The sequence below is a fragment of the Carcharhinus amblyrhynchos genome, chromosome 31 (genome assembly GCF_965287045.1).
Source record: "Carcharhinus amblyrhynchos chromosome 31, sCarAmb.v2.hapA, whole genome shotgun sequence".
Classification (NCBI taxonomy): domain Eukaryota; kingdom Metazoa; phylum Chordata; class Chondrichthyes; order Carcharhiniformes; family Carcharhinidae; genus Carcharhinus; species Carcharhinus amblyrhynchos.
Window position 1 is genome coordinate 4,047,072 of NC_137354.1, and position 26,439 is coordinate 4,073,510.

At 44.3% G+C, this 26,439-nt stretch overlaps 1 protein-coding gene across 2 annotated transcripts in view; it reads left to right on the forward strand.

The window, feature by feature from the left end:
- Window positions 1-26,439, forward strand: part of sgpl1 (sphingosine-1-phosphate lyase 1) — a 76,084-nt gene that overhangs the window by 40,654 nt on the left and 8,991 nt on the right. For both annotated transcript variants that reach the window (XM_080215678.1, XM_080215679.1), the window contains exons 7-11: window positions 7,181-7,269; window positions 12,380-12,488; window positions 15,108-15,206; window positions 16,595-16,741; window positions 18,118-18,356. In XM_080215678.1, the coding sequence (XP_080071804.1) occupies window positions 7,181-7,269; window positions 12,380-12,488; window positions 15,108-15,206; window positions 16,595-16,741; window positions 18,118-18,356 (683 nt within the window). The remainder of the gene's footprint in view (window positions 1-7,180; window positions 7,270-12,379; window positions 12,489-15,107; window positions 15,207-16,594; window positions 16,742-18,117; window positions 18,357-26,439) is intronic.

Sequence of the window (26,439 nt, forward strand, 5' to 3'; positions counted from 1 at the left end):
TCCATATTCTCCTGTGTCTGCACGGGTTTCCACTGGGTGCTCCAGTTTTCTCCCACACTCCAAAGATATGCAGATTAGGTTGATTGGCCGAAAAAATTTGCCCCTTAATGTCCTAAAATGTGTAGATTAGGGAGAATTAATGGTGTAAAATGTGGGGTTATGGAGATAGGTCCTAGGTGGGATGCTCTGTTGGAGAGTTGGTGCAGACTGGACAGGCCGAATGGCTGTCTCCTGCTCTGTAAGGATTCCATGTGTACCATCTACGAGATGCACTGCAGGATCTCTCCAAGGCTCCTTCGACAGCATCTTCCGTACTTGCAATCTCTAGAACCTAGAAGGAGCTATAAATGTAAAAGAAGGACCCAGGCTGCTGGCTTGGATGAGCTTCATGAGTAAACTCCCTCATCTGTCACCTTGCAAGGTCTTTTGGCATTGACTCTTTTTATAGATCCTATTATTGTACAGTAATTGAATATCAACTCGGACCTCTGAGACAGTGGTGTAGTGATGATGCACTGTACCAGTAATACAGAGGCCCAGACTAATGCTCCAAGGAAGCAGGCTGAAATCCCACCATGGCAGCTGGTAGAATATAAATTCAAGCAGTTGATTTTTACAAAATCTAGAATTGGAAACTAGTCCCAGTAGTGGATGACCATGAAACCATTGTCGATTGTCGGAAATACCCATCTGCTTCACTAGTGCCCTTTAGGGAAGGAAATCTGCTGTCCTTACCCGGTCTGGCCTACATGTGACTTCAGAGCCACAGCAATGTGTTTGACTCTTAACTGCCCCTCTGAAATGGCTGAGAAATCCACTCAGTTGAAGGGCAGTTAGAGATGGGCAGTAAATGCTGGCCACCACCTCCCTTCAACAAGTACAAGATCTTGAATCTGTAATGGGGGGGGTGGGGTGTGCTGATGTTTGGTTGGAGTGGGGAGGTATTCACTGTGATGATGATGATTGTTTTAGCAATTGATCCCTGGTGTTTTTTTTAGAAAAAGCTCCAATTTGTACTGTTCCATTCTCCTTCATTATTGGTTAATTGACCTTTCACGGAAGACAGACATTTTCAACAACGGTTCCTGGCAAAATGTCAGACCTGCAAGGATATTTGGCTTCAAATGACACCTCATGACTGATGCATAAAAACACCAAGCAAATAATCTAATCCTCTAATATAGTGCTGCCAGGCAACATCCACTCAGCGTGTTCTTTCTGCTTTCAAGAATCATTTCTAATGGGTTTCATGGCATCCAGCTTTGTTTATGTCGCAGTCTAGACTTTGTGTCTTGTGGGATTACACAAGGTTTTCCAAATTCGGACCGAGAGCCTGTAATGGAAAAGAAGTGCAGCTCCCGGAAGTCTGACATGAAAGAGGAATGCTTTGCGGGGTCGGGGCGAAAGATCAAAGTGATGGAGGAGGGGGAGTGGGATTGATTGGGTGACTATAGAGGTATGATGGGCCGAATGATGATACTCCTGTGCTCTGCGATTCTGTCAACGTGCATGCAGTTCTATTTCTCACTTTGAGAAGCTAATAGCGAGTACGCTGGCCATTTGCTAATCTTCTCTGTTAAGACGTTGAGAATGGCGCAATAGTGAAGGAGCAGGTTAGGAGAAATTTCTTCAGTGGAGATGATTAATTAGACTGTGGATCAATGTACTGAAGCAATGGTCGCACTTCACGAGAAAAAGATGACATTGGCATGATGGGCCAAATGGCCATCTGTCCTGCTGTAAAATTCTACCATTGTGTTGTGTTATCCCATTAAAACTGATGACCATATTGCATCTGTATCGGCCTCACCGTGCCTTACCCAACAGAGAATTTATCTTCCAGTATTGCTTTTCGAAGGTTATGTTTTTTCTGAACATTTTTTAAAAATCCGTCTGGTTTGGGAATTAACAGTCTCCCATCCTGTGCCGTGTGTATTTGGTTGCTTTATGAGACGTAGTGTAAAATTAAATAGCAAAATAAGAAATATAGTTAAAACCAGACAGGAAACCTCTCCGAGCAGCACTCTCTCTCCAAATTGGTTAACAGTTACATTTAGAAATTCATCTCTAAGTTAATCACACTTGGGTGCAAACAGCTGTTTGGAATTGCTCAAAGATCTGACTTTGTCTGAAGCCAGCAGAACTATTTAAATAGATAACTCGCTCGGAGTCCTGTTTACCCTGTTCTTGCTGACCTATGTTGACTCCTAGTATAGCACTGCCTCAGTTTTAAAATTCTCATCCTTGTTTGGAAATTCCTCTGAGGGCCTCACCCATTCCGATCTCTACATTCTCCTCTAGCCCTACAAGCCTCAGATTTTTCTCCAATTCTGGCTTCATGGGAACCTTTTGAGTTTGATTGCTCTGCTATTGGTAACTCTGTCTTCAGCTGTATGGACCCTAAGATGTGCCATTCCCTTCCTGAACCCCTTTATTTCTCTACTTCCCTTTCCTTGTGTATAGGGATTTTCTGGAGTGCTTCCATCTAGTGCTATATATTGAGCTGAACTTAGCTAATAGAGAAACTTGCAAAAGACAGTATGTCCAGTAGGCATTGTGAGAGAGTCAGTCGGAAGATTCCAACTGCTCTCTGCAGTTACAGTGCAGTGGTTAAGACTGATATACTTTTTCCAAGGTTTGTTTTTTCACCCGATCGGCCATCCAAACTGGATTATACAGTTACGTTAATACACATTATTTGCCTTGGCCAATAGCATTCTCTTTTCTAGCAGAACTGGGAATTCATTGGTCAACTGGACCCAGATGTTCTTACCTACTGTTATCTAGCAACCTTATCTACGCAAATCCAGTAGGTTCAAGGATCGCCCTCACCACATGCAAACCATGGGAATGGAGCGGGAGTCATTTCCCTCAGCCTGCTAGCTGCCCCCTTATCAGTAGAAGGTGAATACTTCTAGTCACTGCAATCAGAAACTAGATGCCTTCATTCATTTTAAAACCTTGGTAGCTCTGAGCTGCAGGGTTTCCAACTGATAATAGAGAATATATTCTGTACTTTATTGTTTCCAATAAATGTGGCCTGTCTAGTTCTGCTCATTTCCCATTATGCTTTGGGGCAGGCTTGGCCAAAGCTTACAAGACATTTAAAAATTCATTATAAATCTACAATACTAGTTCAAAATTCTCTACAATGATTATAGATGTGTCCATGCAGACAATACCTTCACATGATACATATGTATGAGGCACTTTGTGATTCCTTATGGTATGGGGTGGCATGGTGGCACAGTGGTTAGCACTGCTGCCTCACAGCGCCAGGGACCCATGTTTAATTCCCAGCTTGGGTCACTGTCAATGCAGAGTCTGAACGTTCTCCATGTGTCTACGTGGGTTTCCTCTGCGTTCCTCTCAGAGTTCAAAGATGTCTGGTTAGGTGGATTGAGCATGTTAAATTGCCTGTTAGTGTCAGAGGGACGAGCTAAGGTAAATGTATGGGGAAAGGGCCTGGATGGAATTGTGGTCGGTGCAGACTCGATGGGCCAAATGGCATCCTTCTACACTAGGGATTCTATATATAAGGCACACTGTGATCCCTACTCTAAACTAATCTACTTTGTTTTAATCATCTTCGAAATCCCAGGAGTTTCTGTACCCCCTTCTGCGCCTCAAAACTTACCTCTTTTAACTAAACTATTCCGTCCTGTCCCAATATCATCATATGTGGCTCGGGATCAGATTTTGTTTGTTAACATTCTTGTGAAGCTTGTTAGGATGCTCAACAATGCAGTGTATCAGTGAAAGTTGTTGTTTTAAATATTTATCAAACTGTCAGGATGGTTGCTGCACTTAACACATTCTAAGCTGTACCTTTGTAACTCACCCCTGAAGTGATCACAATTGGTTAGTGCCATTTTTCCAATAGAAAAGCGGTGTAAGTGCTGGGAACTGCATCCAAACCATCTCCAGGGAGAGACCAATTTAACCTGGGCAGCATGTAGCAGCGAGTTACAAGAGTGTGATGCAGTCAGATATTCTAGTAGGCTCCAGGAAACCTCGGGGGCAAAATTTGAGCATTCATCTACTTTGGCAAGACCTACAGGTTGAGTTGCCGTCAGTGTGGGTGTTTAATGTCTGTGGAAATAAATTGAACAGTTTATGCAGTTGTATAATATTGCTGGAAATCTGAAATAAAATTGGAAAATGCTGGAAAATCTCTGCAGATCTGACAGTGTCAGTGGACAGAGAAACAGAGTTGATGTTTTGAGTTCAGAGTTTACACAATCACGTTCTCTTGTTTGCTGTCTTGACTGTCCTGCGTGTTGTGGTTGAAAGGGGGCTGGTGAAATTGCTGGTGACATTCCTCCTCATACGAGGATGACTATACAAACCAGTCTGATCATCCACCTGCTTCAGCCTGCAGTCCGAGTTCAAGCTCGTCTACACTTTCCCCTACACAATGGCACAGTGGTTAGTACTGCTGCCTCACCTGATGAAGGAGCCTGAGACTCCAAAAGCTAGTGACAAATAAACCTGTTGCACTTTAATCTAGTGTTGTGAGACTTTATTTTGGGCTTACAATAGTCCATCGCCGGCATCTGCATATCATGCCTCACGGTGCCAGGGACCTGGGTTCGATTCCCAGCTTGGGTTATTATCTGTGTAGAGTTTGCACGTTCTCCCCATGTCTGCGTGGGTTTCCTCCAGGTGTTCCGGTTTCCTCCCACAGCTTGAAATGCGTACTGGTTAGGTATTTTGGCTGCGCTAAATTCTCCCTCGGTGTACCCGAACAGGCACCGGAGTGTGACAACGAGGGAATTTTCACAGTGTGTTGCTGTGTTAATGTAAGCCTACTTGTGACTAATAAATAAATTAAATAAAACAATAGCTGCATAGTAATTGCATACATTGCCTTGCTCTTTAGTAAAGTCCATCATAGCAGCCGAATGGGAAGGGCTTGTGTTTGAGTTGCCATGGTGACTAAGTGCTGGGCTGCGATGCAGTGAATTTGCACGTCTATGACAATGTCAAGTGAATGGGGTACGCTGTGGTTGCATTCGGTAGTGATTCAGCGCCTGTCTTGTTTTGAAATTGAAGCTTTGAACCGTTCACTGCTGCTCTTTGTGCTTCGATTTGGCTGAGTGGGGAGGCAGGTGACTAACGAAGGCTAAAGGGTTATTGTCTATAATATGGCCTGCCTGTGTGCTGTGTCATCCCGTTCAGTAACAATGAACAAATAATGTGCAAATAAAGGAACTAGTGGCTTTCTGAAATATCAAGTTCCCTTGCCAGTAATGCTCATAAACAAACTAAATAAAAGTATTGGCAGGTCAGTGAGCTATTGTGGGAATCTTGTACATTAAAATCTAAAGCATAGAAGGCTGCCACTCGGCCCATAGTGTCTGTTCTGTTTCTTACTAAATTTATTTATTAGTGTCACAAGTAGGCCTACATTAACACTACAAGGAAGTTACTGTGCAACTCCCCATGTCACCTCACTCCGGGTACACTGCGGGAGAATTCAGCATGGCCAATGCACCTAACCCACATGTCTTTTGGACTGTGGGAGGAAACCCACAAGGCACGGTAAGAATGTGCAGACTCCGCACAGACAGTGACTCAAGCCGGGAATTGAACCCGGGTCCATGACGCTGTGAGGCAGTAGTACTCGCCGCTGTGCTACCGTGCTGCCCTTTGAAAGAAGTATCCAATTATTCCATTCCATGTTGCTCTTTCCCCGTAGCCCTGCAGTTTTGTCCCCCCTTTTTAAGCTGTGTCTTTGAATATATTTAATCAGCATCTTCTTTAAGCGTGAGGAGATTTTGGATTCAGTTGCTGACAGTTAGGATGCTAAGTAAGAGTTCCATTATCTTCTTAAAAAAATTTACTTTCAGCATTTGGTTTTTGTGTCCATTTTATATAGCCGGCAAATCACACATGCACTAATGGGAACTGTCATTTGCAAAAAAAAACTCCTCCAAAATCTCCTCTAAAAATGTCCTGATCCCTTCCCTGACTCATCCCATACTGGAGTCCTGGAGCATCTGCTGCTGTTCTTCAGATTGAGCTGTAATGGTCAAAGGGCAGTGATCGTGTGAATCTGAACCCTTGCCCAGAGACCACAGCAGCATTATGTTCCTATGGGGAAGTGGATCAAATCCAATGGGGGGAGGTGGTGAGGGATCGATCAGGAAAGACTGGTTTGGGAATTGGAGGGGAGGGGAGGACAGAGCAGGGAAGTCCCTGAAGAAATGGTGGCACAGTGGTTAGCACTGCTGCCTCACAGCGCCCGGGACCCGGGTTCGATTCCGGCCTCAGGTGACTGTCTGTGCGGAGTCCACACGTTTTCCCCGTGTCTGGGTGGGTTTCCTTCAGGTGTACTTGGTTTCCTCCCACAGTGCAAAGGTTACGTGGATTGGCCATGCTAAATTAACGCTGTGTCCAAAGATGTATGTAGGCTCGGTGGATTAGCCATGGGAAATGTGTAGGGTTATGGGGATAGGGCAGGGAGAGGGCCTGGTTAAGGAGTTCTGTCAGAGGGTCAGGGCAGGCTTGATGGGCCGAATGACCTCTTCTGCAGTGTAGGGATTCTGTGCAACCATGAGGAAAAGAGAATCGGTGAAACTGCAGGAAGTTTGATTCAGAGTGACTCCATAAACTGGAAAGGGAAGGGTAATGGCTTGTTTCGTTGCATGTTAAAATTTTGCAACAGTAAAGTACTGCATCCCTTTTATTATGAAATATATAGCTGGGGCACGTGGTGGAATTTCAGTTTAATCTTTTACCTCAAAGATCACCAGCAGACAGTGTAGCATTCACTTGGCACTGCACTAAAGTGTCAGCCTAGATTATAAGCCCAGGACTCTGGAGTGAGTATTGAAGCCACAACATCCTGACTGAAGTGCTGCACTACTCATTGAGCCATGGCTGGCATTTTACAATCACCAAGTGTGAATTCTATCTTAAAATCAGAAAGTGGGATGAATTGAATAGTCCTTTGAAAAAGTCAAAACGCGAATACTGGGCTGAATGGCCTCCTTCCATGCTATGTAATTCCAAGATCCTGTCATTCATCAAGTACAAACACAGCCTCAGTCTGCCAAAGAATTTACGTCATAGATGCTGGTTTGTGTAGTGTTGTGAAAGTTCCCTGGTGACGAGAGATGCCCCAGAATTGGAGAACATAAAGGTCAGAAATCCTGAACTAGCCTTGTTTTTGCAGGTGACATCTGGTGGGACGGAAAGCATCCTCATGGCTTGCAAAGCTTACAGAGACCTTGGGGCCGAACGAGGAGTGAAATATCCCGAAATGTAAGTGACTACAAAATATCTTCCATGAAGAGGATGTGGAGTTAATTTTTGAATATTCAAAACTGCATGATGTTACTTTGATTTTAAAATGTGAACTATATTAATGCCTCTTTGCTTGATGAGTACGTTTGATTCATTGGATGCTTTCCAATCTAGTAATGTGCTGTGAGCTACTCAGTGGTTAGTACTGCTGCTTCACAGTGCCAGGAACCTGGGTTCGATTCCCGGCTTGGGTCTGTATGGAGTTTGCACGTTCTCCCCGTGTCTGCGTGGGTTTCCTCCAGCTGCTCCGGTTTCCTCCCACAGTCCGAAGATGTGTGGATTAGGTGCATTAGTCGTGCTAAATTCTCCCTCAATGTACCCGAACAGGCACTGGAGTGTGGCAACTGTGGGATTTTCACAGTAGCTCTATTGCAGCGTGAATGTAATTTTACTTGTGACACTAATAAATAAAAAAAACACTGAATTCATTGTGATTTCCTTTGTGGAATGGCTGTGCCTTCAGCTGCCAATCTTTTTGGCAAATCAATTAAACTAAATGAGGGACAAAAGTAAAAGGAGAATCATTCCCTTAAGTTGGGGGTGGAGGGAGGACCGCCAAAACAAAAAAAGCAAAGTGTAAAGGAAGCTTAAAATACCAAACTAAAATGTAACTGAATGGGTCAGTAATGCACTCCAGTCCCTGCAGCACCCAGCGAGCACAGAAGGCCTCAATGGCTCCCGTGGACACCCACATGCACCCTCCCCAAGGAGTTCCTTTAGCTGCCTGGATCCAAACCTCTGGAATGCCCTCCAAGATCCACCCCCCCCCACCTCTCGTTCCTCTGCTCTGGTGCTCACTTAGAACTTAGTACTTTGAAAAAATGTTTGGTCACCCACCATAGTATTTCCCTTTGGTGTTTCTGTGACAAATTGTGTTTGACAATGGTCCTTGGGGCATTTTACTGTGCTGAAGGTGCTGTATAAATACAGGTTGTTGTTGCAAGTTGGAACTCATATGTCAAAGTTATCTGTTACTTTGTACAAGCAAAAACTGTCATGTCCCAGTCATCAAAGACCGTGATATCAGCAGGCTGATGAGCACAGTACTTCTGTGAAATGAAGAGCAAATTGGAATGAAATAAGGTGAAATAGATAAAACACAAAAACCCAGGGATAAAGCACTCAATAAAGTGTCTGGTTGCATATCAGAAAGAAGGTTATGGTCTGAAATGCACTGACTGAAAGACTGGTGGAAACAGATGCTGTAGTAACTTTCAAAAGGAAATTGGATAAATATTTAAAAAGGACACATTTATAAGGCTTTGGAAAAAGAATGGGGGGGGGGCACCAATTGGATAGCTCTTTCAAAGATTGTGTGCCTGCATGATGGGCTGAATGGCCTTCTTCTGCTTTACATGTTTCTATTAAGTACCTTGGAGGGGCTGAGTGGATTAGTTGCATTTCTTTTAAACACAAGTCCCTGCAGAGTCTTGGCGTAGTTCAGCTTCAGAAAATCTCCTGTGAACAAGCATCCATTACCTTTTGAACCTCTGTAAATGGTTCCAATTTAGTCAACACCTGTGGGACCTAAATAAATGATCACTTCAGTGTTTGCTGTAGGTTGAGTGACAATACAGAAGGGTTTCTATGTGAGGCTGATTAACACGATCTGTATGGCCTGGAAAAGCTGATTGTGCTAACCATATGGAGTTGATTTATTGAGCGTAGGAAAAGTAATTTCAATTGCTTGCTGATGTGTATAATGTGTTGTTGAAAGCTGATGTCTGTGTAATGATCCGGGATGTGTTGTCACAATATGTTGGATATTTCAGTTATAGAATGATGGACTGCGAAAAAGTGTGTAATGTGCACATTATATTTTGACTAATAATTTCTCATTAGACCTGCTTTGCTTAAAATTAAAAGTTTCCATAGATTTGAGAGTGTGTGTGTCATCTCTGCATCACATTTGCAGGAATGAAGGCAAGGGTAATGACCTTGGTGATGGGCGGGGAATAATCTGAATTGTGTTTGTAATCTCATGGGGTTGTGTTTGAACGCACAATTCTTGTCTGTAATCTGGGGGACATTTGTAGATTTCCAATTTCTGTGGGTTGTTGTGTTGACAGTTAGGGTGTTGGCAGCCAATGTACAGCTGATTGGGGGAGATACCTTGTTTCCCACCGCCTCCTCCCCTCCATGTTTTAAGTTTTTGTTAAAGTTTTAAATTTATTTATTAGTGTCACAAGTAGGCTTACATCAACACTGCAATGAAGTTACTGTGAAAATCCCTTAGTCGGTGCACTCTGGCGCTTGTTCGGGTATACTGAGGAAGAATTTAGCATGGCCAATGCGTCTAACCAGCGCGTCTTTTGGAGTATGGGAGGACAGAGGAGCACCTGGAGGAAACCCATGCAGTAAAAAGTCTGACAACACCAGGTTTAAGTCCAACCGATTGATAGTACACTCACCAGCTTTCGGGGTTAGTCCCTTCGTCAGGTGAATGGAGAGTTCTGGCCTCAGACAGAGCATACAAAGCACTGACAGTTTAGAGATTACTGATTAGAATGCGAATCTTTACACCTAACCTGCTGTTCGTCTTAAAGTGGCTGACAATGTGAGTGGAAGGAGCACTGATCATAGGTTGAAGAGATGTGTATTGTTTCCAGACAGTACAGTAGGTGAGGTTTTGCAAACCCAGGCAAGTCACGGGGGTTACAGATAGTGCGACATGAACCCAAGATCCTTGTTGAGACCGTCCTCATGTGTGCGGAACTTGGCTATCAGCTGATCTGTACTATCTGTACTGATCGCACTGTCTGTAACCCCCGTGACTTGCCTGGGTTTGCAAAACCTCACTTACTGTACTGTCTGGAGACAATACACATCTCTTCAACCTGTGATCAGTGCTCCTTCCACTCACATTGTCAGCCACTTTAAGACGAACAGCAGGTTAGGTGTAAAGATTCGCATTCTAATCAGTAATCTCTAAACTGTCTGTGCTTTGTATGCTCTGTCTGAGGCCAGAACTCTCCATTCACCTGACGAAGGGACTAACCCCGAAAGCTTGTGAGTTTACTATCAAATAAATCGGTTGGACTTAAACCTGGTGTTGTCAGACTTTTTACTGTGTTTACCCCAGTCCAACGCCGGCATATCCACATCATGGAAACCCATGCAGACATGGGGAGAACTCCACACAGACAGTGACCCAAACAGGGAATTGAACCCGGGGCCTTGGTGCTGTGAGGCAGAAGTGCTAACCACTGTGCCACCAAGGTTATCTGCTGACTGAGTCGTTGGGTTGCGACTGTTAAAGGAAGCACAATCTTAATTTGAAAGTGTTTATCAAACCTTTCCGTTAGGCTGCTGGTCTTTGTATTGTTAGCAGATTCTTTCGTCGCCCAGCATCCCTGTAAGGGTGTAAAATTAACAAAAAGGTTTGAAGTGTATTGATGTTTGAGAAGCCACTGCTCTTCGCTGAGAAAGATTATAATTTTCTCTCCTTCATGAGGACTGGCTGGACATGACTTCAGTACAATGACTTCCTGCCCCACTTTTCCTGACACACGTTCTTAACAATGTTGGAAACCGAGGGAGGATGAGTGGGATGCTTTTAAGCATCTGTTTACAGCAGAGCTTAAAAGAAAATTTATTTTCATCATCTGTGAGGAGTTTGGAAATGTTTGGAAAGGAAGTGTTTTAAACAGACCCGCATTGATATGGCCCCTTGATCACGTCTCAGAACTTCATTAAAGTGCCTCTCACCTGACTACTGACTGGGGGTGCTGTTCTAATGAGGGAAACCTGGTTGCCAATTGAACATGGCAGCTACTAGTGTGGATTCGAGATTGAGCGTGGTGGCTAGGGAGTGCTGGGATATTTATTTGGCTGTTTTCAAGGTGAGACTAAGGGAAAAGTCTCTTGGGGTTGATGTGGGAGATGCTGTGTCTTGGCCAGCATTTATTGCATGGACTGTTCGTGGAATCTTGGTGTGTGCAAATCAACTGTGGAGATGCTGGTGTTGGACTGGGTTAAACATAATTAGAAGTTTCACAACACCAGGTTAAAGTCCAACAGGTTTATTTGATAATAAACGCCACAAGCTTTCAGAAAGCTGTTCCTTCATCAAGTGAGTGGCCACTCACCTGACGAGGAACAGCGTTCCGAAAGCTTATGATGTTTATTGTCAGGTAAACCTGTTGGACTTTAACCTGGTGTTGTGTGACTTATTACTGTGCAAATCAGCTGCCATTGTTAACCTACAAAAGAAAGGTCATTAAAATGAATGACCTGTTGACCGTGGAGTGCTTTGGGACTTCCTGGGAAGATGCTGACTAAATAGAAGTGTGATAGAGATCTTAACTCCGACTCAAAAGATCATGTGTTCGAGCCGAACTCCAGAAACTATTATGAACAGGGGAGGTACTCATAACTAACAATAAGACTGTAAGAGATGGGATGTGGAGAAGGTCATCTGGCCCCTTGAGACTGCTGCACCATTCAGAAAGATCACGGCTGATCTGATTGTGGCGTTAACTCCATTTCCTGCTTGTTCCCTATAACCTTTAACTCCATTGGCGATCACAAAGCTGTTCAACCCAGCCTTGAATATAATTAATGTGTGTGGTGGGGAAGGGGATTCCAAGCACTAATGACCCTCTTGACAGAAGAAATCCTCTTCATCTTCACCTTAAATAGGGAACTCTTTATTTTTAAACTGTGCCTCCTTGTTCTAGACTATCCCCTACAAGAAGAAGCATCCTGTCCCTCAGCATCTACCCTCTCAAGCCTCCACAGGATCATGTATATTTCAGTAAAAATATTTCAGTGTGGACAGTAAAATACTGGTTTTATGCCATTTGGTCGGGGTTGATGTACTGAAGGGCCTTATTAAAAAACATTGGGTGGTCAGATCCTGTGTGATGGAGGTCACTGAGACCCAAGCTTGACTGACATACTTGCAGGGAAAGTGTGTTAGTTGGGTTGCTTCATATCTCCTAGCCTGTGGGAATTGCAGAGACAAAACGACAGTACTGGCCATTAATCTTAGTGTATGAGCTGCACTGCGCAGTTCACTGTCTGAACCAATCAGTACAAGCGTTGAACTGTGTGTGTCTCTTTTCAGCATCGCTCCAATAAGTGCTCATGCTGCCTTCGACAAGGCTGCTCAGTACTTTGGGATGAAGATAGTACATGTCCCTTTGGACAAAAGAACAATGCAAGTGGATGTGAAGGTAGGTGCCTGATAAGATGCCTGCTCATGAAACTGCACTTACAAGTGATGTGTTTTACTGAGATGTTGCTGATATCCTGGGGTTCAGAAGTGAAATGGGTCTTTCCGAAATTTGGATTCACGACTATTGCTTTTGAATTTGACTTAATTTATTATCGTCACATGTTCAAGTACACAGTGAAAAGTATTATTTCTTGCGTGCTATACAGACGAAGCATTCCGTTCATAGAGAAGGAGGGAGTGCAGGATGTAATGTTACAGTAGGGTGTTGAGAATGATCAACTTAGTGCGAGGTAGGTCCATTCAAAAGTCTGATGGCAGCAGGGAAGAAGCTGTTCTTGAGTTGGTTGGTACATGACGTCAGACTTTTGTGTCTTTTTCCCAACGGAAGAAGGTGGAAGAGAAAATGTCTGGTGTGCATGGGGTCCTTAATTATGTTGGCTGCTTTTCCGAGGTAGCGGGAAGTGTAGATGAAGTCAATGGAGCTTGATTATTCAATCTGGGCTGTTTATGTATGTCTTATTTTAACTGCCTGATTAAAGCCTAAAAATGTACTTCAAAAATACACACATTGAACGTTACAGACATATATGGTTAACAGTAAAAGGATTGAACTTGAAATGACGTTTTCTTAAATAGTTGCTTGCGCAATGTTTGATGCTGGATGTCCAGCTTTTAATCCAGTGTGTTCTAATACTGTGGTTAACTTGCTAGTTTGGGTACATATAAATCATGCCCATTTCCAGGGAGATGAGTCAGTAATAATTTGTTCATGAAAAGAAATAATGGCTCACCATCCATCACCTTTGCGAGGACAATTAGGAATGGACAATAGAGGCTGATCTTGCCAGCGACACTCATTTCCTAAAAAAGAATTAGATCATTGAATCAGGAGGTGGCCATTTGGCCCATCGAGTCTGCAGCAATCACAATTGCATCCAGCCCTATCCCTGTAACTCCATGCATTTATCCTAGCTAGTCCCCGTGACATTAAGGGGCAATTTTAGCATGGTCAACCCACCTAACCCGCACATCTTTGGACTGTGGGAGGAAACTGGAGCACCTGGAGAAAACCCACGCAGACATGGGGAGAACATGCAAACTCCACACAGGCTGTGACCCGAGACCGGGAATCGAACCCGGGTCCCTGGCAGCATGGTGGCACAGTGATTAGCATTGCTGCCTCACAGTGCCAGGGACCTGGGTTCAATTCCAGCCTCGGTCACTGTCTGTGTGGAGTTTGCACGTTCTCCCTGTGTCTGCGTGGGTTTCCTCCAGGTGCTCTGGTTTTCTCCCACAGTCAAATGATGTGTGGGTTAAGTTGATTAGCCATGCTAAGTTGACCTTAGTGTCAGGGGGATTAGCAGGGTAAATATGTGGGGTTATGGGATTAGGGCCTGGGTGGAATTGTGGTTGGTGCAGACTTGATGGGTTGAATGGCCTCGTTCTGCACTGTAGGGATTCTATGATTAAAAACAAATATTTTGTAGAATATAAGCAAGGAGAAACATACCACACCCTATAGTGCAGTCTGGCTGGCGGCTTCATTTTAATACAAATACCTGGCTGATTAAACATCTGTCCATGTCAATTCATTCCGAATTGTAATTTCATCCACTGATGCGTCATTCACAAATGGGATGTGCCATGTTTATAAACCAAGGCTACATTTAGCAGGAGTTATGTGTGGTCAGTTTTTTTTTTGTCACAGTCTGATTCAGTTGTTGCTCATCATGTCTGGTTGAACCTTGTCTCCGTCATTACTGCCCGCTGCCTAAACAGCCCATGACTTCATCCAAAAGAGCAACGATAATTCCCAATACCCAGCCTTTCCTGAAAAAGCCTCTCATCCCTTGCATCTCCATTAACAAGCGCAGGAAGCTAAAGGAGCTTTTATTCATTTGAAATGAGCCCTATTTGACCTTGCATACCAAATCTGACAGTGACTCCCATCCTAAGTTCCCCATACCTTATCCCAAAATCGTATCTTTCTCTAGTTTCTTCCTTTCTGACTTCTCTGAATTTCATTTATCCATTCACACCATCAACATCCTTGACCCCCTTCCTCCACCTCCAACCCCCTCACTCCTCCTAAGCCCCCAGCTTCCCCTCCTGTACCCCATTCCAACCAGTGGGTTCCTCTACTTACTGTCCTTTACGAAGCCATCGTTATGGGCTTAGTCCTGAAAAAAAAAACTCATCCTTCACCCTTCTGTTCTTGCTGAACTTCAAACCCATCTTCAAACTCCTTTTCCCTTGGCGAGGCCTTTGAACGTGTTTTCATCTCTCATGTCCATGCCTGCCTCAACTTAGAATTGAATCTGACAAGATCCCTGGAATTCCCTTCCAAAACCTGTTGCCCTTACCTCCTTTTAAGAAACTTCTTGGAGTCTTCCCCTTTGACCAAGCATTTTTGGTCATCTGTCCTAATACCACCTCAATGTGGCTTGGTGTCAAATTTCATTTGATGATTGAGGGCGATAGAAATGCAAGCTATTGTTGGTTCAGTGAGTGACGCCTGCAATTGCTAATGTAGATGTTCCAAGTTGATTATGGAAGTCATTGGAAAATGGGTCTTCCAAGATTGCCAAAGCTAACTAGCTTTTGCCTCTGTCTTCAGGCCATGAAGAAGGCGATTTCCAGGAACACAGTCATGCTGGTTTGTTCTGTGCCACAGTTTCCCCATGGTATCATGGACCCAGTCGAGGAGGTTGCCAAGGTACCTTCCTGTCCATTGATTAACTTTTGGTGCTATGGAGTGACAACATCGAGAATTACAGGAATATTTATTTGACAAAGTTAAGAGCCTTTTGGTGGAGGCGGAAGACGGGAAACTCTGGCAAAGCTTTGTTTTTCCCTGTTCTTTGTAATGTTTAAACAAAATACAATAAATGGAGGAAAATACTTGAGGCAATATGTGCCTATTTTGTAATTGTTTAAAAGACATGTCCGCCTAGAAGACTTTTAATGATTCACTAAAGACTGATGAAGTTTCTGTTTTTATGTAATCTTCATCTCCAAAGAGTGATCGTGAGGAGGAATTGAATTTGAGGTGTTGTTAATTCCCACAGTGTGGGGGAAATCAAGTTTGCAGCTGTCGTGGCATTTTGAGGCTGGGAGGTCTCGAACTTATATACATGTATGTTGAAAATGTCCTCCCTCTGGACATCATCTTAGCACGTTCATCTCCCAGAGCTGGTAACTGGGTCAAGTGAGCCTCCGTGTGCATTTGAGAAATGGAGAGTGCAAGGGTTATGGGGTGGAGGTGGAGGCATAGATGGAGCAGAACTTGTTGGACTTTAACCTGAATGAGCTAGACATAATAGAGAGGGAGAAACTATTCCCACTTGCAAAAGGATCGAGAGCGAGAGAGCACAGATTTGAAGTGATTTACTCGAGAAGCAAATGCGATATGACAAAAACATTTTTCACGTGGTGAGTGGTTGGCGTCTGGAATGCACTGCCTGGAGATAGATTCAGCTGAGGCATACAAGAGGGCATTAGACAATTATTTGAATCGAAACAATGTGCAGGGGAATGGCACTAAGTCATGATGCTCATCTGGTGTAGACACAATGGGCCGAATGGCCTCCTCCTGTGCTGTAACAAATGTGATTCTGTGAAATGCTGGGACAGTTCTTCTTCAAAGAGAGAAGGTTAAGGGGAGTTTTGATAGAGGTGTTCAAAATTCCTGACGGGTTTTGATAGAATGAATAGAAAGAAACTGTTTCGACGGATGGCAGCATTGCTAAGGAAAGGACATGGATTGAAAATGATGAGTAGAAGAACTAGAACTGAATTTATTTTTTACTCCAGGAGTAGTTCTAATCTGGAATGTGCTGCCTGAAATAAAAGTGGATTCGATAGCTCCTCTAAAAGGCAGCTGGAGATTTACATGAATTTGAAAAATTTGTAGCTCGATTGATGTTGGATAGTTCTTTCAAAGAAGCAGCACAGGCATGATGGACCAAATGGCCTCCTCCTCCTTTGCTGTCTAATTCTGACTCTGCATTTGTGTGATGTAATGATTATCTTATTTAAAATGTGTTTTGGAATTCACCTAATCATTCCCAGTTAATGAATCATTTCTCCTCCCTGTCTCCTCAGCTGGCCCTGGAGTACGATGTTCCTTTGCACGTAGATGCTTGTCTGGGGGGATTTCTCATTGTTTTCATGGAAAAAGCCGGTTACTCATTGCCACCCTTTGACTTTGGTGTTGAGGGAGTGACGAGCATCTCTGCCGATACACACAAGGTAGGCTGGCAACGAAGGTGAGAGATGAATTGCAGCTGGTCCAAGGTGTGTGTGAATGAGGCTTGGTGCGGGATGCGATACACAGGCAGTGGAGGTTTTGGGTGAGCTGGGGTTTCCATGGGAAGTTGGCCAGTGGTTACAGGAGATAGAAACGTATTGGCTCGGATGCAGCAGCGTGGAGTTGAACAGATTATGAACAGTCTGCTTGGCCTAAAACAAAGGCAGGGGAGACCAGTGGAATCGGTCACGGGAAAGAGTGACCGAATAGAGAGACGTTGGGTACTGAAAACAAAAGCTATGATTTTCCCATTGTTTAATGAGGGCATTAAATGTCAGAATTAAATGGGTGGCACGGTGGTCAGCACTGCTGCCACTCAGTGCCAAGGACCCGGGTTCAATTCCGGCCTCGGGTCACTGTCTGTGTGGAGTTTGCATGTGCGCCCCGTGTCTGCGTGGGTTTCCTCCGGGTGCTCCAGTTTCCTCCCACAATCTAAAGGTGTGCGGATTAGGTTGACTGACCGTGCTAAATTAACTCTAGTGTCAGGTGGATTAGCAGCATAAATATGAGGGGTTATGGAAATAGGCCCTGGGTAGGATTGTGGTGGGTGCAGACTCGATGGGCCGAATGACCTCCTCCCGCGATTCTATGATTATCTAGATGGTATTGAGACTTGTATTTTGTGACTGCAGGGGAGAGTACCTCATTGTATGTTGTGTGAGATGTAGCAGGACACTAACTAAATGCCAATATTTGGGTAGTGAATCTTTAGAATTCTCTACCACAGAGAACTGTGCAGGTTCAGTTCAAAACAGAGGCCAATAGATTTCCAGATACCAATGACATCATAGAATCAGAAAATCATAGAATCCCTCCAATGCAGAAGGAGGCCATTTGGCCCATTGAATCTGCACCAACAACAGTCCCACCCAGGCCTTGTCCTTATACCCCCATGTATTTACCCTGCTAATACCCCAACACTAAAAGGCAATTTAGCATGGCCGATCAACCTAACCTGCACATCTTTGGACTATGGGAGGAAACTGGAGCACCTGGAGGAAACCCATGCAGACACAGGGAGAATGTGCAGACTCCACACACAGTCACCCGAGGAATATAGGCATTGTGGGGGAAGATGGCACTGAAGATAGAAGATCAGCCATGATCTGGTTAAATCAAGGGGCTGAATGGCTTGCTCCTAAGTTCCTTTGCTTACCCACGCACAAAAACTCCGTATAAACTGGCCAGCTTTAAATTGAGCCAAACATCTTGAACCATTAATGCAATTGAGTGAACCATAAAGTTCATTCTACCTGTTGCTTCCTTTCTGTAATACTTTAAATGCTTAATTCCCCCCTCATTGTTTTTCTCCTCGCAGTATGGTTATGCGCCCAAGGGTTCGTCAGTTGTCCTGTATAGCAACAAGAGGTACCGTCACTACCAGTTCTTTGTGGCCCCAGACTGGCAGGGAGGGATCTATGCATCGCCCACAATTGCTGGATCGAGACCAGGAGGGATCATTGCTGCTTGCTGGGCAACCATGATGTACATGGGCGAGGACGGTTACGTTAAGGCCACCAAAAAGATCATTGAAACTGCGCGACACATTGAAGCACAGTAGGTACACTCTGCATGGAGCCCCTCAAGACTAAAATTAGAACCAGCGATTAACAGAAAGGCTTGCATTTATACAGGTGGAATATCCTTAATCTGTAAACCTGAAAACCGAACATATCCAAAAACAACACTTCTTGTGTACAAGGAGTCTTCTTATTCATTTGTATGCCATGGGCGTTGCTGGCTGGCCAGCATTTATTGCCCATCCCTAGTTGCCTGAGAGCAGTGGAGAGTCAACCACATTGCTGTGGCTCTGGAGTCCCATTTGGCCAGACCAAATAAGGATGGTAGATTTCCTTCCTTGAAGGACATTAGTGACTCAGACGGGTCTTTTTGATGATCGACAATGGTTTGATGGTCATCAGTAGATTTTTTAAGTCCAGATTTTTTTTTATTGCATTCAAATCCCACCATCTGCTGTGGTGGGATTTGAACCCGAGTGCCCAGAACCTTAGCTGAGTTTCTGGATAAGTGGTCCAGAAGTAATATCACTAGGCCATTGCCTCCCCAGTCTGCTTGTTATCCGCACTCCTTACCTTTGTGATTTTTATGGTGAACATGTCAGAAAGATACTTTCAGGTATCTTGTACTTGTTATTCAATGATACATCTTACTTTTCAGACATTTTATTTACCTTAGACTATAACTAGCCCAAGCTTAAGCGATTGTAATATAAGTTTATACATGGTGACTGCAAACCTAAATGATCTGAAATCCAAGATGCAGGTTGCCCCCAGGTTTATGGATAAAGGATACTCGACTTGTATACATAGCTTCCATGACTTCCAGGGTATATCAAAATGCTTCCCAGGCCATTTAAGTGTTGTTGATGTATATTCACTGTGGGAGTAAAGGCGACAGAGCAGCCAATTTGCACAGAGCGAGCTCCCACGTAGAGCAACATAATGATGAGCCGATCATCTGTTTTACTGATGTTGGTTGAGCAATAGCAATTGGCCAGGGTATGGGATAATAAAGGGGAGGTGGTGCCGTGGTGGTATTGCCACTGGATGAGAAATTCAGAGGTCTCTGGGGATCCGGGCTCGAATCCCACCACAGCAGATGGTGAAATGATTTGAATTCAATATTTGACCATGAAGCCATTGTTGTTGTTATAAAGACCCAACTGGCTCACTCATGCTTTAGGGATGGAGTTGACTCTTAAATGCCCTCTGAAAATTGGGCAATTCGAGATGAGAAATAAGTGCTGGCCCAGCTGGTGCACGCACATCCAATGAATAAAAATACATTTCTTTAATCTTCTATAATAGATTATCATGTGATCTTTTCCATCTACCTGGCACCTGACCGTGATAAAGGTGTACTAACAGCAGAAATGATTATTTTTGAATTAAGTTTATTTATTTATTAATTAGCATCACAACTAGGTTTACATTAAAAGTTTTTATCTTTTTCTATTAGTCACAAGTAGGCTTACATTAACACTGCAATGAAGTTATTCTGAAAATACCCTAGTCGCCACACTCCAGCGCCTGTTTGGATACATTGAGGGAGAATTTAGGTGCCAGTGCACCTAACCAGCATGTCTTTCAGACTGTGGGAGGAAACCCACACAGACACGGGGCGAATGTGCAAACTCCACACAGACAGTGACCCGAGACAGGAATCAAACTCAGGTCCCTGACGCTGTGAGGCAGCAGTGCTAACCACTGTGCTGCATTTAATTAGAGAGCTGAGCAATTTCTTCACAGAAGTTTGTTAGTCTTTTGAACACTCTATCCCAGAGAACAGTGGAGGCTGGGTCACTGAACATATTCAAGATTGAGTTGAACAAAGTTTTGATTGTGTTGGCGGGGGGGATCGAGGCTCATTGGGGACAGGCAGGAAAGTGACATTAAGGTCAAAATCAGATCAGCCATGATCTTATTGAATGGCAGAGCAGGCTCGAGGGCCAAATGGCCTCCTTCTATTTCTTACGATCATATTTTCCCTTGCACCAATATTTCCCTTGTGGGGATAAGGTGTACACAAGAATAGGTTTTGAAACATATTTTAGCACTCATTGATAAAATAACTCCTTTGCCATAACTCTCTAACTGTTAATCACCAATAGAGATTACTGGACGAATTGGGTAATTCCTGGCTGGTTTAAAATGGATTTTTGATGGATTAATGGGAGGGTCTGCTCTGAGATCCGGAGACCGTTTGTCCAGACCTGCCTGTAGCATAGTTGGGTCTGTGGTTTCAGTAAGACTTGCATGGACGAATGAGGAAAGGAAGCATGGAATTATGCAAGCAAACAATTATGCTCAGGCTCATTAATAAATCGCAAAGTCGTGAGCAAAATACCAATTAAGCAATTTTGGGATTTGTCATCTCCTATTGGGCAAACCACCGTCTTAAGGGCATGCATTTCCCTCATTGGCCCACTACAGGGAGGTTTCTCTGTCTCAGTGTCATTGGATGGGTTCCTCAGTATTTCTGTCTGCCTAATTCACAGAATCTACAGCACAGAGACAGGCCCTTCGGCTCAAACTGGTCCATGCTGACCAAAATGCCCATCTAAGCTAACCCCATTTGCCTGCATTTGGTCCCTATCCCTTTAAACCTTCCCTATCCATGTATTTGTCCAAATGCCTTGTTTTTTTTGGGCTATCAGTTCTGGGCACTGCACCCCAGGAGGGCTATATTGACCACGGAGTAAGAACAGCACATATCCACCAGAATGATACCAGGGTTTAGAGGATTAAATTACTGGGCATGGTTTGCTTAATTTTAGTCATTTATTTGCTGGAGTTCAGGATGTGTTCAGATCAAAATGCGAGAAGGATGTGTTGGCCGGCAAACTCAGAAATTATTTAATTTTATTGGGGGAATTGTAAACCAGGGAACATCATCTTCGAATTGGAGTGTGACCCTTCAGAGGGTATGTCAGGAAGCACTTTACCCACAAAGAGCAGTAGCAATTGGGAATTTATCCCCCAAATATCTGTGGGTGCTGGAGGATAACTGGATCTTGCAGGGTTTGATAGATTTTCATTGAGTCATGGCGTCAAAGGACTGTGGATCTCGTGGAAACTTAGAATCCTACAGTGCAGAAGGAGGCCATTCGATCCATTGAGTCTGCACCAACTATAATCCCACCCTGGTGCAATCCCCACAACCCCATGCGTTTACCCTAGCTAGTCCCCCTGATGCTAAGAGACAATGTATCATGGCCAATCCGCCTAACCTGCACATCTTTGGACTGTGGGAGGAAACACACATTGACACGGGGAGAAAGTGTAAACTCCACACAGACAGTGACCCAAGCCAGGAATCTAAACCAGGTCCCTGGTGCTGTGAGGCAGCAGTGCTAACCACTGTGCCGCCGTGTCATTCACATGCAGGCAGTGACCCAAGCCAGGAATCAAACCCAGGTCCCTGGTGCTGTGAGGCAGCAGTGATTACATGTTGTGGTACAGACTAGCCATGATCTAAATGAAGGGTGGACAGACCCAGTGGGAGTAACTAACTGCCTGATCCTATGCTTGGTACTTCCAGGGCAGTGGGAAATGATCTGGAGAGGGAATCCTGGCTGATTATATTTGGTCCTCCGTATCACAGTAATCTCTGGTCTGCCAATTCTCCAGAATCTCTGGAGTTCTGCGAATTCCACCCTCGATTCCCCACTTCAATTCCTACAGCATTGGCAACTGTGCTGCCTCAGTCCTGAGCTCTGGAGTTTAGTCCCTCAAACCTCTCTGCCTATTTCAGACCCAGCACTCTGTCTCCTGCAGTGGGAGTGTTGGTTTAGGTTGTGCGCTCAAGTCTTGGTGTAGGTCTGGAGCCAGTGACACCCCGACTCCAGCTACAGAATAATTGCGATACTCCCCATGTGAGCCACTTGCTCGACCAAATTCAGTAAAAATCTAGGTGGTTAAGCGGTACTATAAAGACAAAAACGGAGCTGCCGTATTGCCTTCAGAGTTTGCAACACAGCTGTCATGGTCTGCAACTCTAACCAGGGGCTTTACTCCACAGGCTGTCCAGAAATGCAAAACAACTGCAAGTAAACACTGTTCTGAATTTTAAAAATCCTGTACTCCAAAGGAATGGAGATGATATATTCTCACTTTAGTCCAAAGATGTATGGGTTAGGCGGATTGGCTGTGCTAAATTGCATCTTAGTGCTGGGGGACTAGCTAGGGTAAATGCATGGGGTTATGGGGATAGGACCTGGATGGGATTGTGGCTGGTGCAGACTCGATGGGCCAAATGGCCTCCTCCTGTACTGTGGGGGTTCTATGATTCAATAGGTTTGTGCTACCACTTTGTGTAAAGGACAGGGTGTCCGCAAAGAATGATGTTCAGCCAAGATCATCTTTAAGTAAGAAAAACAAAAAGCCCTCCTTCCACTGTCACAGAATGATTGAAAGAAAGGCATTCAGGGAACTGTTTACTAATGGAGTAAAGTGCAAACAGGGCTTAGGTTAATGGGACTTTGGAAGAAAATGCTTCCATAAGTTCACCATGACTGTCAAAACAAAGAATGTGCACTCAGTAAATCCAAATGCTTTAACTCCCATAAATTCAGCAGTGATTTGTTGGAAACTTGTGTGTAAATGAGAGCGGGAGGAGGGGGGCAGATTTTGGTTTAGTACTGCAAGAAAGGCTGGTGTGCTGACGAGCCCTAGTATGGGTGTGGACACGATCTGTTGTGGTGTTGATTAGATTAGGCAGGAAGTTGCTTTACTTCAACTAGTTTTCTGCAGCTGCTTTGAGCTTCCCAACAGACGGTGATTGTTCTTCCTTCAGATGCTTTCTTTTTCCCAAGGAGTCTCTTGGGAACCACTTGCATCCATTGTATTGACTTGTGTTAGTTTAAATCCCAGTTTAGCTTAAAATGAAAGGCTTTTCTGGAACCACAGAAAGAAGTGCTGGTTTTTATTTTAGCCATCTTCACAACCTCAGGACATCACCAAGTGTTTTACTGCTGATGAAGTGTGTGTGTAATGTAGGAAAATGCAGCAACCAATTTATGCGCAGGAAGGTCCAACAACAGCAGTATGATGGGGACCAAATAATTGGTTTTGCAAGTTGTTTGAGGGATTAATATTGGCCAGGAAACCAGAGAGAACTCCCCAGCTCTGTTTTAACAAAGAACAAAATGGCACAGGAACAGGCCCTTCAGCCCACCAAGCCAATAAGTGGTTTCTATCCCTCTGTTCGCCTCCTGTTCATGTGTCTTACCAAGATACATCATGAATGTTGCTACCGTGCCTGCTTCCACCACCTCCACTGGCATTGTGTTTCAGGCACCCACCACACTCTGTGGAAAAACTTCTGCCCCACATCTCCTCTAAACTCTCCCCCTCTCACCTTAACCTGTGCCCTCTTGTAGGCAACCCTTCCACCCTGGGAAAAAGCCTCTGACTATCCACCCTATCTATGCCTGTTGTAATTTTGTGGCCCTCTATCAGACCTCCCCTCAGCCTCCGTCTTTCCGGTGAAAACAATCCGAGTTTATCCAACCTTTCCTCATACCTAAAACCCTCCAGACCAGGCAATATCCTGGTGAATTTTCTTTGTATCGTCTCTAAAACATCCACGTCCTTCTGGTAGTGTGGCGACCAGAACCGCACGCAGTATTTGAAATGCGGCCTAGTTCCTTGGGATTTTTTTATGTTCATCTTAAAGAGTAGCTGGGACTCCAGTTTAACATCTCCTCTGAGAGCTGGCATTTTCGCCAGTGTGGCACTCTCTCCAGACTGCATTGGAGCGTCATCCCTGATTTTTGCACTCAGGGCTCTGGGTGGGACTTGACCTACTCAACCTACTGTCTCTGAGGTGCAAGTGCTGCCCACTGAGTCTCAAGTGATGTATGTTTTTGAATGCACAAGATCATCAAAGAAGTGGTGACCTCTTTCACTGGTCAGAAATTTGTAGGATTAATACTGCATTATACTTAATCCTTTGTATCCCTCAATCCCTTTTAGCACCAGAAAGATGGCCAGCAACCTCTTGAGCTCATTGATATGCTTATTCTCCACTGGCTTCCTGCTCCACACATTCTCAGCCACTGTTAATACAAATCTGCAGGCTAAGTGGCTCGAATGGAATTGTACAAAACATGCAGAGTTTAAATATAAAACTCAAGTGAGATGGATTGATCTGTCTTGTCTTTGAGATCAGTAGCTGCAGAGTGCGAGCATCACCCCATGTCTTAAAACTTAGCAACAGCTTTCAACGATCCAGTGTAGCCAAGATTTAAACTAGAGGCCTTCACACCGAGTGTTGACGATGTGCAGAGGCCGGCTGAGTTAATCTTGCTGTGTTCATTTTACCCGTGAAGTCTCACTTCTAACGCTTGGTGCCACAATGTGTTCCTGCCCTTGCCACTTGGATGTTTCACATCGTGAGCAGTGCTGTTTAGGCAGAGTGCTGTGTTGGTTCCTGCTGTCTGTTGCAAACGGAATGGAATGTAAAAATAGACAACTGTTGCTGTCGCTGCACTGGGCTTGGTGGTGTTGCAGCCGGAGTTTTGTTCTCCTTTAGAATAATTGTTTTGAAGCACTTCAGTGAAGGTTCACTTGGCAGATACAGTAAATAAAGGGATTATTTTATGAGGAAATATTGAGCAGATTGGGCTTGATTGATTGGAAGAATTTAAAAGGATGAGAAGTAATCATAGAATCGTTACAGTGCAGAGAGAAGCCATTCGGCCCATCGAGCCTGCGCTGACCCACAATCCCATCCAGGTCCTATCCCCGTAACCCCACAAATTTACCACTCATCCCCCTGACGCTAAGGGGCAATTTACCATTGACAATCCATCTAACCTGCACATAAAAACTAGGAGCAGGAGTAAACCACCTGGCCCCTCGAGTCTGCTCCACCATTCAATAAGATCATGTTGTGGAGATGCCGGCATCGGACTGGGGTGCACACAGTAAGAAGTCTCACAACACCAGGTTAAAGTCCAACAGGTTTATTTGGTAGCATGAGCTTTCAGAGCGCTGCTCTTTCCTCAGGTGAATGAAGAGTTGGATTCACAAATAGGGCATATAGAGGCACAGACAATTTACAAGATAATGGTTGGAATGCGAGTTTTAACAGGTAGTCAAGACATACGACAACACAAGAGTTGCTGAGCAGAAACTGATAGCCAAGTTCCACACACGTGAGGATGCTCTCAACCAGAATCTTGGGTTCATGTCACACTCCCTGTAACCCCCACGCCTTTCCTGAACTTGGAAAATCTCACTAACTGTCTTGGCTGGAGACAATACACATCTCTTTAACCTGTGCTTAACCCTCTCTCCACTCACATTGTCTGTACCTGTAAAGACTTGATTACCTGTTAACACTCACATTCCAACCATTATCTTGTAAATTGAGTGTGCCTATATATGCCCTGTTTGTGAACACAACTCTTCACTCACCTGATGAAGGGGCAGTTCTCCGAAACCTTGTGCTACCAAATAAACCTGGACTTTAACCTGGTGCAGTCAGATCATAGCTGATCTTTTTGTGGACTCAGCTCCACTTACCCACCCACTCACCAGAACCCTTAATTCCCTTACTGTTCAAAGATTTATCTATCCTTGCCTTAAAAACATTCAATGAGGTAGCCTCAACTGCTTCACTGGGCAGGGAATTCCACAGATTCACAACCCTTTGTGTGAAGAAGTTCCTCCTCAACTCAGCCCTAAATCTGCTTCCTCTTATTTTGAGGCAATGCCCCCTAGTTCTAGTTTCACCTGCCAGTGGAAATAACTTCCCTGCTTCTATCTTATCTATTCCCTTCATAATTTTATATGTTTCCATAAGATCTCCCCTCATTCTTCTGAATTCCAATGAGTATAGTCCCAGTCTACTCAGTCTCTCCTCATTAGCCAACCCTCTCAACTCCAGAGTCAACCTAGTGAATCTCCTCTGCACCCCCTCCAGTGCCAGGATATCCTTTCTCAAGTAAGGAGACCAAAACTCACAGTATCCAGGTGTGGCCTCACCAGCAGCTTATACAGCTGCAACATAACCTTGCTGTTTGTAAACTCCATCCCTCCAGCAATAAAGGACAAAATTCCATTTGCCTTCTTAATTACCTGCAGCACCTACAAATCAACTTTTAATGATTCCT